The sequence below is a fragment of the Canis lupus genome, chromosome 31 (genome assembly GCF_048164855.1).
Source record: "Canis lupus baileyi chromosome 31, mCanLup2.hap1, whole genome shotgun sequence".
NCBI classification, from domain to species: Eukaryota; Metazoa; Chordata; class Mammalia; order Carnivora; family Canidae; genus Canis; species Canis lupus.
This window is the reverse complement of record NC_132868.1, coordinates 23,454,271-23,468,324: the sequence shown is the minus strand read 5'-3', so window position 1 is coordinate 23,468,324 and position 14,054 is coordinate 23,454,271. Positions and strand designations below refer to the sequence as shown.

The 14,054-nt window shown below is 36.7% G+C and overlaps 1 protein-coding gene across 11 annotated transcripts in view; it reads right to left on the bottom strand.

The window, feature by feature from the left end:
- Nucleotides 1–14,054, bottom strand: part of TP63 (tumor protein p63) — a 219,129-nt gene that overhangs the window by 93,448 nt on the left and 111,627 nt on the right. The window contains exons 1-2 of one of the 11 annotated variants that reach the window (XM_072807829.1): nucleotides 7,923–8,062; nucleotides 7,461–7,515 (exon numbers count right to left, since the gene is read on the bottom strand). The exons of 8 other annotated variants lie outside the window; for them this stretch is intronic. Coding sequence is in view for 1 of the 3 variants with exons in the window: in XM_072807828.1 (XP_072663929.1) it covers nucleotides 7,923–7,964 (42 nt within the window). In the remaining 2 variants the exon portion in view is untranslated. Of the gene's footprint in view, nucleotides 1–7,460; nucleotides 7,516–7,922; nucleotides 8,095–14,054 lie in introns of those variants that run through there. 2 more of the 11 variants (XM_072807830.1, XM_072807828.1) reach the window with 2 other exon arrangements.

The following is a 14,054-nucleotide window of genomic DNA, read 5'->3' as shown; positions in this document are numbered from 1 at the left end:
GGTAATGGTTTTCCTTTTAATTCTGATTCCATCAATAGAGTGACACTAATCCAGACTGATTTGAGTAAACAGGGCATATTCTCCATTGTCTCTGTGATCTGAGAAAGAATAAACTTGAGAAAGCTCACTGCCTGGATTGGAAATGGCCCCTTTGGGTGTTTTTGCGCAAGCTTGAAAGGAAAAAGAAAATGCCTGTATGGAGTTCTTTCCAAGGCAAGCTGACTTTGGGGGTGGTAATTCTCATCGGGGTATTATACTAAACTGCACCTATTAGTGGCTTTAGCACCAATAAGAAAGTAGAACTATTTCTTTTGTAGTGTTTCCAGAAGAGCTGACGAGAGTGTTTCATAAATTTCCGCCTCTGGCAACACACCACCGCTTGACTCAAAATTCCCTCTTTCGGCTTTTATAAGGAAATCTTTTTTTTTTTTTTTTTTTTTTTTTTAACATTGAAGAAACACAGACAAGATGCAATTCAGATCACAGGGTTAGCATGAGATATCAATTTACACTCTACCCTCATCCACTAACATTCCAAAAATGTTTTATTGTTGCCAGTTATTCCCTTACCTAGAACCAATATCTGCTTTCCCTTAACACCAGTTACTGAATTTCAAATTGACAGGTAAATATCACCTGGTAAAGCCATCTTGCCATCTACACAACAGCCTGATTTTACTTTGTCTTTGAAAAACAACCTTAAGCAGGGTGTAGAAACTTAGTCATTATCAAATAAGAAATAAATTTAGCAATGAGAACTTCCCAAGAATTTTTTTTTCAGAATATAAAAAGGAATACCTTTTGAATAGGATAGGTGTGCTAGATTATGAGACCAGTAAGAAAACCCAATATGGGGAACTATAAAATACTGTTTCTGAAAAGACTTTACAGGCACTTTATTTAACTATTTAGTTCTGCAAAGGAGGTTATAAGCAATTTGGTAATTTCTGGAACTGCACTGTTTCCCTGAATGTCTGTACAGAGTTGAAAGCAGGACAATCATTTTTCAATATTGGATATTTTCAAAATCCACTTTATGTTAATGGAGGATTAGGTGTGTAAGGAGACACAGGAATGAGACACAAGCTTGGACTTCCCCCCACTTATCTGAAGGGCCAATTCTCCCTCCTGCCCGCCTCTTTGCATTTAAATCAAGTCACTGAGTTACCTCCCCCAACAACCTACCCCTCTATTATCTCCTTAATTGTCTACATTTTCTTCCTGGGTGAGATGGAAGTGATGAAGGAGAGTGGAGAAGGAAAGGATATTAATATGGGTGAAGACAAGTCCTCCCCTCATATTTCTGTTCAAATCTTAAACGCAAATGTGTATCCTCATCCAAAATGAAATTTGAAAAAAAATATGGTAAAGATTTTTTCACTTGAGATACCAAAATCTTGATTTTTTTATTGTTTTTTTGTTTAATTTGGGGGAGGGGTGTTTGTTTCTTAAATGGGACATTCATATTTGCTTCTGTTCTATTATTTCCCAATTGTGATTCTCATCTTCAACAAATATCATACTTGGTGTATTCTCTCACATTTAGCTGCAGCATTACTATTTGCATTTAGAGCAGTGACCAGAGAAATGGTCTTCTCATCCTGATTCTAAGATGACTATTTAATAAAGTTAATTCTAATTAACATAAAGAAGCAGTCTGGATTTTGTTCTTGGTGTTGATAATTTAAGAATGTAATTACTGGGTCCTTTTAGGGATAAGATATCATATCTATCCCTACATAGGTCTAAGGAGGGAGATCAGGAAACCCTCGACTTCACCCAGCCCCAACATTTGGGCTAATTTTTCTCCTTCCCTGCAGAATGATACTTGTCATGCCTGCAGCATGTAGACAGTGTTTTGAATCTCTAAATCTGAACATTGTCCATGCTCTCAAAATATTCATAGGTTCTAGTTCTTAGTAAGATAGAAGTCCCTACCATATTTTGTTGCTGTTTCTACAACAGCTTTTCATTTTGACATTCATACTAAATACAGATCTGTATTTAAATCAACATTCTCTTTCCCAGTCAATATATCATGCTCTTTCATCTGGTCCTGTGAAGTTTTTCCTTGTATTTGTAATAATTTTCTACTCTACCCAGAATGACCTGCCTTCCCCACCCTGGCAAAAATCTGGTCCCTAAATGAAGTGAAATGTTACCTTCATCATGAATAGTTTGAACCTATTTCACTATCTTTGAAAGCCTTTAGTGTCTCCTACCACATTCTATTTCATACTGAAGTCATTTTTAATACCTTATGTGCACTAGAGAATTGGGAGTTCTCAGATACCAGTGGCTGCAACCTATTCACTTCTGTTTTCCCTACAGTGCCTAGCACTGTGACCATCCTTAATTAACTCTCAGTAAATATTGGGTTGTAGGGAAATGCTGCTTTTGTGGGGGAAATAATCTAAGTGGACGAAATAAATCTAAGTTTGTGGAGCACTACTGTGTTTGTTTACAAACAAATTTATTTAACTTTTCCATTTTGGGGTAGGGGTTGGGGAAAATATGAAATGAAAGAGCAGGTCTTTATTTGTAGGGTGATCATATGCTTTGTCTTCTAAATGGAACCCTTTTCGAAAGCGAAAGTGGCTCTATTTGTGATTACATTTGAATAGCAAGCATAAATTAGGACAAACCAAAACCAACTTATCCATGGCAGAGACCATAGCTATTAAAGAGAGCAACAAACGGAGAATACCTAATTTGTATAAGACTTCAGACGCAATCCATTTCTACCCTTCCAAAGGTTCCAGAGAAGCAGTGAATATTCTTGCAAAGACAGATAGCCAATGTGCAATGTGGAGAAACCCATTTTTATACCCGTAGGTGGTCTTGAGCAGAGTCATGTATCCTCCCCAAGTGTGCCCTGCCACAGCTCCAATTATACCAAGCCTCTGTTCAAAACCCTTCCATGATTTATCACCGCCACATTATTACATGCGACATGGCCCTCCATGAGTCACTCTATCTGACATTTCTAACTTTATTTCCTAATTTTTTCATGCTTTCGATTCCATCTGAACTCTTTGACATTGCTGAGTACACCAGCATTCACCCCAACTCCATGCCTCTGCTGATGCTTGTTTCTTCACCCAAAATCCTCCTTCCCTCTCATATTTCAAGGACATAGAAAGTTCTAACTGGCCTTCCAAGTGCAGCTGCATTCTACTTACACATATAGACTTTCTTGACCCTCCTGTTTCGAGGTACTCTCTTTCTCTTTGATTCTTTATATTATCTAGCTCACACTCCTCATATGACAATGAAGATCTGCCCTGTATTATAACTGTATATGGTCATTTCCTCTGCGAACTTTAATCTTCTTGGTGTATTTTCATATCCTACACACCATCTTATACATAACGGATGCTCAGTACACACTTATTTAAAAAGAGTAAGTCGGTCCTCTGGACTTCTAAGTATCTCCTCATTCAATACTTGGTATTCATGACTATTGACAAAATTCAACTTAATGAAAAGGCACCAGTGAAAATTAAAAAATGTATAGAGAGGTAGCACATCAATAACCTACATTTTACTATTTTCTTATGCCTCCAAATTGTGTTCTTAAGAGATTAGGAATTACGGCCATAGCTTCACTCTTGGATTCACTGTTTGACCTTCACACTTCAATCCATTTTCTTCCCGAACCCAAATCTATTACTATACTGGATATCCTGCATAGGTGACTCCGTCCACTAAATTGGCACTGAACAATAATGGTCTATCAGTCATCTCACCTTTTTTTTTTCATCATACATTCAAAAGAAAATTCTGAGTCCACTGGACTTGGAAAACTCTTCATCTTCAGAATAGTAAGGCTTTTATGGAATAAACAAGTTATTTTTCACAAAGGTATCTTTTGGTATCTGTCTTCACTCTTCCTTGTTTATTGACATAAACCACTTAAAAGAATAAATTAGGGTATTCAACGGAGGGGGAGTTTACTTTCAAAATATTATTATGAAGGGAGGACTTTTACTTATATTCCTCTATCTTACAAGCTGAGGTCTCACCCAAAGCAATCCTATGCACCTCAAAGAAAGCTCAGGAACATCTGTGACAACATACTTCTCATCCATTTGACCCATCTCCTTCCTTGATAAATATAAAATCTCTTAACCTCAGACTTAGCTCCCTTAATAAGAAGAATATAGAATCCAAATTCCATACATACTCATTGTCTAAAAAATTTTTAGTAACTTTGCACTCAGGAGATGCATGAGGTATGATGAAAACCCAACCAATTCTTTTTTGGTTGCCATAGCTAACCAGACATTCATTCATGTTTCTTAGTGTACTCTCCATACCAGTCGAGGATCACTGCTCTTCTAAAAAACAAAACAAACCAAACATGCTTTTTCCTTATCTAGGTAAAGGATAAGTGATTTATTATCACCACTCATTTTTCCAATAGTAGCAAAAGAAAGTATGATCTATGATCTGTGATCTAAGATCTCTTTCTCCCAGTCCCCTCTGGGCTTGAGAGCAACCAATTGTAAAACAAGCAATGCAATCTAAGACCATGGCATGGAGTGAGGAACACAGGCTGGCTGACAGCTAAATTAAATCTGCAGCTTCTGCTTCTTCCCTACTATGCTTTTACCTATGGCGCTAAACATTTCAAACATGGATGAGATGGGAAAGCTTGAGATAATACATTTATTAACTATTAAGAGAAAAATCACTCCCATGGGAAAAATGTCTCTTGGAGACAGCATTAGGATAGAAAAGACTGGTTCCCTTGACCACGCAGGCCCAGAGGTCAGTGAAATGGCATGGTCCTGAACTCTGAGATCTTATACTGCTGCCTTCCAATTACTCTTCTCGCTCTCAAGTAGATTTGCACATCAGTTCTTTACACAATTTTTTTTTTTTAATTTTTGGAGCATTTACTAGGAATTACAATAGCCCTTTTCAGAATGAATTCTCTCTCTCTTGACATGAAAAAGGTTAAATTAAGTAAATGGGGCTGATTTAGACACCTATAGCTCTCTGAACTACAGAAAGAGGGATTCTTGACCTTGATTTGTAAAATGACGTGTCTCAGTATATGAGCCTTGATGTCCTGTTTAGTTTTAGAATGCAGGAGCCCATTAACCTGAGTACCTTTCCATCTTCACACAGAAACCCAGATAGACTTTTAATAAGAAATGTCCCAAATGTCCTTCTAAGAAAGATATGAGAATCTGTTTCTCTGTCTCTCTGTCTCTCTGTCTCTCTCTCTCTCACACACACACACACACACACACACACACGTGCACACGCACACATGTAGACGCACACAGAGACCAGGGTTGTGGTTGTGGTTGTTGTTGTTGTTGTTTAGCAAGAAAATTGAACTAAAACTTAATCTATGAAGAATTTCCCTTCTTTTGAGTCTCCCTCTCAGGCTAAGACAGTCCCAGAGGCTGCACCATTCCAAGCATGGCACAGTGGAGAGGTGCTTACTGGAAGACTCTCTCCATTGTAACCCAAGGGTGGCTCCTTCAGCCGAGCCTGTTACATCCTGCCCATGTTCTCCTCCCTTCCGGGCCCCTGCCTGTTCACGAACAGCTTCCCAAAATCTACCTCTGCTCAGAGGGAAAGAATTGGAAATCTGTGGAACAGGGAGTAGAGAAAGAACGGTCTTCTTAGATTGTTTTGGAGTTATCGGCCCAAAGACGTTACTAACAAATTAAACTTAAAAATTACTGAAGTTAGAGAATTGGGTTCTAGTTTCAAAGTGATTTTCACTCTCATGGGAGTTACATGCTTCTTTATTCTTCATCTGTCCATTTTTTAAATATTTTTGTGCGATAATAGATCACTGTTTCTGTATTAATGGTTTCTAACGAATGTTATCTCAAGATGAATCCTAAAACACTACAACTTTTGTATTAAATTTCCGGATTCTCAGGGCCATGCGGTCCCAGACATTTTGTCTAGTCAGATAGAGAGCTGCATTTTTACGGAGGACAAGATATTAAAACGTAACACTACATAGCAAAGAAAGCCATTTTTAAGCAACAGGATGAAAATCAAGCTATAAAATTACTCATAATATACACATTAGTAGAAAGATATAAAATTCACCACAGCAATATACGAAAAGATGCAGGAAGTTGGAGAAATTCAGCCATATTTTTTAGAGATACGCTCTTATACATGTTAGCAGCATTCCAAGAGAAAAGAGACAACTTGGACACCCAACTATACACATTTACCCAAAGTTTTGAAACTGCAAACCCACGGAAAGGTGTTTTCTCTCACCATAAGTCTGCTATACGCTCACATACGACATGATTCTTTTGCCCCCATAAAAGGCAAGAATTCTTACTGGTATCTCCTAAAGCAAATCATTTACATAGTTTTTCCCTTCCTGAGAAATAGTCATTACTTTCCATGTTGCAGCAACTTCATACTTTTCTTACAGACATCTCTAGACCACCTTCCCTATGTACCCCCTCCAACTTAGACACAAAAGCAGATCCCAGCCTGCTTATAAATATAGGTGTGAAAAAGCTCGTGAACAAACACAAAGTCAGATATGATAGGACTGCCAGACCACGTCTCTAGTGATTCAGACTGGCCAACACGGGATCACATAGACACAAGATCATCTTTAAAGTCACCTCCATTTTTTTTTTTTTTTTTTTAACCGTTTGGTAACATTTTAAGCTACCTTTCCATGGTAAAGCAAAACAAGAAACTCAAGTTTCTCCACTGAGGACAAGCAAGCCTGCTTGAATGTTTTAAAGGAAAATAGGCACTTCCTTTTCCTTCTGCAGATAACTCGATATTTCCCCTGCTATATTTACACAGTTCAGGTGTCTAGACAATAGCATGGTCAATATGACAGGGCAGGCCCCACTCTGGTGCCCTTCGCGCGACTCTTCCTTTTGCCGTGTGCACCCGAGTCCTATGCACTTTGTTTTGATTTTTAAGGAGCTCAGGTTGAGCACTCCAGTCTACTTTTCCAAGCATTCGCCTGCAAGCATTTTCATCCGAAACACTGAACTCACGTTCACCACCCGCGCGCACCCCCCCCCCCAATCTGATTAGTGTCAACACAGCTGCCCTATTCTGAGGAATGTAAACTAATATTGTTGTTAGACCTCCCTCAACCTTAGGAAACTTCCTCAAAGCCTTGCAGTCTCTTCAGGAGTTTTGTTTCCGTATCCCTCTGCCCAGTGATTTAAATCCCTGAGACAAATTTGAGGAGCGATCTGAGAGGCAAACCATCAGTTCCTTACATAAAATCTTACACGCTATGATACACATTGCCATGCACACATGTATAAATATTTAATAATCCATCACCCCCAAATAATTTTGTCATTACACAGTGAAAGTCTTAAGTCAATCACCAGACAATAGGGACATGAATGAAGTCCCCTGAGGATTTAGGTGGGTCTCTGGATTGATAGAATTCAAAATGAAGATGGCTTTAAAAAAAAAAAAAATCTCACCTGGATTATTTTGAAAAAGCTTCATTTGCTTTTAGGATGAAGTCTGGAGATAGAACTGAGAACTTAACTGAGTTAAGACAGTCAACTAATTTGTCTTACTGGTTTGTGAATACCCAACAGAGAAGTTATTTCCATGTATCTAGCAGAATGTGAGCTGATCTCCCAGTCTGTTCTTACAAAAAATGATTTTACAAACTCCTGAATATTGGGTTTCTTCAAATACATAATGTCACCCAGAAATTTTTCTTCTCCCTCTTCTCCTATTAATTTCATCTCCTACTTAAAGGAAAAAAAATCTTACAGTCACCACAGAAAACATTAACCAAGAAAAGGAGATTCCTATACACAATTTGCAAAAACATTACATTGGGTGACCAAGAACCACAAATATGTAAGCTTTTATTTAAAAAATAAAACTGAATAAGCATCTCTAAATGGAGGGCTAAAATCTAAAATCCTTACCTCACTAAATTGAGTCTGGGCATTGTTTTCCAGGTACAACATGTTAGCAGTAAGATTGATCAATGCCGCTGTCCTCTCTTCTGGCTCCAGGATTTTCCAACCCCCCCACCCCCTCTGAGACCCTGACAATAGGAATCTACTAAGAAGATAACAGAACTCAAGTCCCTCTCTCTCTTTCTCTCTCTGTACATAATTTTAGGTTCCCTAATATATACCCAACTATAGGCATGAGGGGGCGGGACTCTTCTCTTTACCTGTCCAATCCATCAACTTCCACCTGGAGTCCTCCACTCCAATGGAGTGAGGCCTCTCCCATCTCATTAAGTAGTTAGAATTCCTTATCACCAATCTTTAAAAGAAAAAGAAAGAAAGAAAAAAAAAAAAAAAGCAGGAGAGAGACAGGTAAAACTTTCCCTTGTCTTTCATAAGAAAGTGCTCTCTCTTAAAAACAAAACAAAATCTCCCCAAACAAACCACAGACCGTACCACCACCAGGACTTAGAGAAGGCATTTCAGAAGGTTATTTTACCCTTTGCAATTGAAAAGTAAAACTTCAGGGAAAGCTTTTGGAAGGCTTTTATTTTATTTTTTTTAAACTAGATGTCAAGTTTTAAGAATGACTACATAAAGTTAGTAATTTCTAACTAATTACTAAAAACTCAAATCCATTACTAAATACTCAAATCCATGGTTATGTTTTCTCAATATAAAAATTAAAATCCACTGCATGATAGCTAAAAAGTTTTCAATTTATTCTCCACAGAGAAATGCCAGTGGTTTAACACAAAGTTATGCCAACACAAGCCATTTAGTTTTTTTCAGAACATAATCAAAGTACAATTTAAACCATTGGTCCCGTTAACTTGTAAAAACAAACAAACATCCACATTATGTACAGGAAATAGAAATCCTGGGAAAAGCGCCCATTTTTTTAAGCCCATTTAAAAAAAAAAAAAGCACCACTTCTTTCTATCATTAGTTCTTAGGACTAGGAATCGATACAAGTTTATCTATTTAAATATTTTCTTTACTTATTGTTTCTTAATTAATGCTCAAAGGTAATATCTTTTACTATAAACAGTTAATAAAGTATAAATAGAATAAATCTTAAAGTATGAGAAATCAGTTAGCCTTTGCCTTAAATATATATATACATAGATACAGAAGAACATTATTATAGAACCTGGTCCTGGTTACCATAATTTAGTGAAGATGAGAGGTACCCTGATGGTTATTGTTAGATTCACTAAAATATTCTTGTTACTGCTGAGTATTCCATGTAATTCAGTCAGAACTATGTCAAAACATGACTCCTCACCTCCACCCCCGCTTAGAAAGCTAAGTCCCTCTGTCCTGCCTCAAGGTACCACTAGCCAAGACAGCTAGAAATAAATCCTTAGATATTTTTTTCTAAAATTTAAAAGGTAAGAAGATAAGAGAATCAGAAGCCAGGCTAGGTTAGTATATAAACTTTAGAAACAGAGTTTATAAATGTATTCATGACCTTAGATTTGCCTCCTTTTTACTTCTATTTTTGCATCCATTAAAGGCATGTACATAAAGGACGATGTGATTATTGGCATATTTATTTTAAAGCCTGAGTCACTGGTAGGAATGTTTTTTTGTTTTTTGTTTTTTGTTTTTGCAAAAATTTCAATAACATCATTTGATCAAGTGTCCAAGAATATGACAATATCTTGTAACATTACAAATTTATATCAGACGTAATGTGCATTTTTTTCTCTGAAATATTAGGAGGATGACTTCTTACTACACGTGATTAACCAAATGAGCTCTGGGTACAAGGCAAAAAAATAAAAAAAGGAAAAGAAATTACTTACAAAATGCAGTATAACCATTTGTATCATGTATTTAAATTCTATACCCACTGACAACTTTCAGGTCAACAGTGAAGATTATTGCTTCCTTAATCTGTGTTCTATTCCAGTGGTTCAAAAACTTGTATGACCCTGAGAATCAACCAAGGTGCTTTTTAAAAACAGATGTGTAGACCTGGTCTCAGTTGTTTTTTGTGCAGCCCATTAGGCAGTTCTGAATGTATCAGAATCTGAATGCATGGGAATCAATGCTGCAAAGTAAATGCCATTAGGACAACTGCCCAGAAAGCCAATATTGGATGATTTTGTACAATAGTGGGGTAGCATAACTTTTTGAATCCTAAATCTAGGGTTCACAGACTCAAATGTTGTTGATGTTCTATCCAAATGTAAACAAATTTCATCTTTTACAAAGTCGAAGATTCCCAGCAGGATTCAATAGACTAAAATGCCAAATTCTATTGAGCAACTCAGCCTTCAGCACAGTCAGGTCTGAGGATGATGGTCTGTGTCTAACATAGCTACTAAGATGCTGAACAAAATCTAAGACATATGAATCTTTATCTATCTATCTATCTATCTATCTATCTATCTATCTATCTATCTATCTATCTACCTATCTGCCTGCCTGCCTGCCTGCCTGCCACTGCTATTCAGGTACTTTGGATAGCTGAGGGGATACAGCACAGGACTGGGGGTTACAGCAGTAACTAGGAAATGCAGGCTCTAATCCCAGCTCTGCCTTTATTTAGCTCTGCCCCTCTGGGGCAGGTCACTGAATCACTCTGAATTCAAGTTCCTTCTTTGTGAAGTGAGGGGCAGAGCTAAATGATTCTAAAGAGCATTACAAAGGTAAGACTCTCTGTCTAGAATCCATGGAAGCAATTTAGAGGATCCTTCCTATTTTACTTGGATATTTATATAACAATCTGCTCATCTCCAAACTGCGCAATTTAAGCCATTAAGGTGTACAGATATCAAGATGCTTAAACGACTTAAAGAAGCAGGTACAGTATTGTGGGGGAAAACTGTGTTTTATGCTTTTAGTATTCTCATGATAAAAAAAATAAGCTACTAGTTACCAATTCATTTAAATTTGAATTTAGCACAAATACTATATAAATAACAGACATTTACTTAAGCAGGAAGTTCTAGAGAAGCTACTTCCCACACACACTCTGTACTAATAATGCCTATCCTGGGATATGAAAAGTTTAGCAATGTGCATTAATTTCCCTAATGACTTAGTGATGTATGTCAGTATTGTTATCCCCATTTTGCAAATAAATAAACTCAAAAATTTTAAGTGAGTTTCCCAAATAGGAGTCAGAACAACTCTATCAAGAGCTCACAACTTTCTGTTCTCAGCCCTTTCTTCTAGATTCCTCAAAGCTTCATGGCCTCAGAAGCAGGGGTGAAAATGCCACTGTTGTAAATCTAGTACACCGGAAAGAGTAGTCATCTAAAATGTGGGTTCAACATCTCTGACTTCCAGACATAATACTATTAACATTTTGTTGCCTATCCCCTTTAACAGTTAATCCTGCAGGAGCTCTTTATGTTTTGCAGATATTAACCCTTTATTATAAGCACTGGAAATATTTTTCTGCTGTGTGCATGTGTGTGTCTGGTCCTTCAAACTTATATATGGTTTTACACGTTGCTTTTCTGGTGTAGAACAATCCTAATTTTTCTATAGTCAAATTTATCATTTTTCCCCTTATGATGTATTATTTTTCAAACAGCTTGAAAGGCTTCTCCCAGCCCACCATTATGAAATTCTTTAACCATAATATCACCTTATATTATTATAGTTTTTAACATTTTTTTCACATGTGAATCTTTTAACTCTTTGGAACTTATATTGGTATGAGAAACAAATGAAGATCCACTTCCACTCAAAACAGATAATTTACCTTTATCATTTTATCATTTTTTTCTCTCTGACTTGCCATATTATCTTTAATATACCAAACATCAATAGTTCCATTTTATATCTCTATGTAAGAAAGCTAAGCAAGTGTAGAAGTCCTTGGTACACATAAAACATTTGCTTGAACTTCTTAATCCATGCTGTGTGAAGTGGGTAGGGAATACCATTGTACCTACAGCATTTTAAAAAGTAAAAAACAAAAACCCCAAAAAATGGAAGCAATTTTGTGTTCCTAGATCTATGTCTGCCTCCGATGGTTGGAGGTAGGTGTAGAGGGTAGGGAAATGCTTAGGTTTCATGAAGCCACAGATTGGAGATCTGTGTTTTAGTGGGTTCCCTCATGAAGACCTCAGTTCTACTGAATGAGAGAAAAGAGAAGTTAAAGAGGGCTTGGGTAAATTTGCCCAGGATTAGGTAGACATTTATTAAAGTAAACAAGCAGTCTGGCCTCATGCTATGCTCTCAACTACACTTTCCATATTCCACTCTGCTTGCCACATGCTGGCCCCAGCTGACCATTTCTGCCCTTCTGTTCAGTCTAGTTCCTCAGTTCTTTCTCTTTACCTGATTAATCAAAACATTTTCATATTCCTTACATGCCATCTTCATGAGGAATTCTCCAAATCCCTAGTTGAAGTTAAATCTTCTTTTATTTTATATGAATGTATATAAAAAACAGTAATAAAATGTTACCTTACAATGCCAAATTTTGTATACTTGTCTGTCTCCCCAGTGGGCTATGCACTTTGAGGTTGGAGTACATTTTTGATCGTCATATCACAGTAAATGTCTAAAAATGTGATGAATATAAGTTCTATTAAGCAGTTCATTCTGTAAGAAAGAATTAGAAGATTTTTTTTCCCTCAGGAATCTATCATGACACAGATGCCTTTTCTTGGGCATCAATGCACAGTATGTAATGAAAATAGAAAAGAGGAAAAAATGATGATTTCAATCTCAGTACAGTTACCTCAAGTTCTTAATAATTATCCATCAAAAGGAAAATTGTCAGAATAACAAAACGTGATAGTTAAAAGGGATTGGGGTTTTATAGAGCATGTGTAAAAGCTGACAAATGTGGGGACTTTCCAAGCTGCTGCAGAACAAAATCAATTATATCATTTCAATGCCAGCTACCATAAAAGATGGCCAACACAGAACACACTCAGTAGTTAACTTTCAGAGCTCGAATCCTTCCCAAGTGATTTCTCTCCCCTCCTGCTCTGGATAGGTGAGAATTAGCATTCATAGAAGCTATTGAAAGCCACTTAATTAATTCACCAAAGCAATGTTCTCTTTATTCTAAGGCTAAGTTCCAAAGCAAGATACAAGATGATATCCATCTTAGGGTCACTAGCTAGACTGAAAAATGAGTCTTATAAGGCATACAAAGGGAGCCGAATTCCTCCTAAATCTTACAGATGTACTCAGGCTATCATTTTTTATCTTTGTAAACTGTCAAGTAGAAGGTAAAATGGGGACAGGATTTAGATTCTCTCTCTCTTTGTACTTTTAATGGAGCAGGCACTCTTCAAAGTACTATATATATGTTTCAAAGTATTATATATATGTATCAAACTTGTTTAATTCTCATACAAAATTATCATTTAGGTACTGTTACTGTAGCTATCTTGCAGATGAAGATGAAGACACCTAAATGCAGACAAATACTAAATGATGAAATCAAGAGTAGAACCTCTGTATTTTGGCCCTCTAATCCACACAAGAAGATTGTGTCTGCTCAAGAAGATTATGTCTTCATACCTCCTCCCACCCCAATATTTATCCCTCCTTCAATGCCATGTTCATAGCTCCTTCACCAGACACCTCACTCCATGATTATAATAATAACGGTATTGTTAACCACTTCTCCAAATTTAGATAGTGCCTTCCTTTGGAAGGACTCCAAAGCAGTCCAGGTAAAGAGATACACAAATGCATGCAGATAAGATCCTCTCCTAGCACTGCCTTTAATATGCATTTAAATTTTTAGATTACAAAAATTGTGATACTTAGAGGCAAAAGGTGAAAAAAAAATTGCATACCATCTATAAGCAAACTTCTCAAAGAGAATTACTGTTAAGTTTCCACGATCTTCCTCCTCTGTTTATGTATGTATTCTGTAGCCAAAGGTAGGATCAAATATATAGATATAGATATAGATACAGGTATAGATATAGATATAGGTATAGTTTTAAAATTATATATATATAGATATGTTTAGTTTTCATACTATTATGAGCGTTTTCCCATGTTAAGTATTTCTACCACTAAAAGTACTGGGTCAGAGGTTATGAACTTAAGTCTCTGGACAGGCATAGAATCAAGTTGTTTTCCAAAAGGGTTGCATTTATAGGAGGA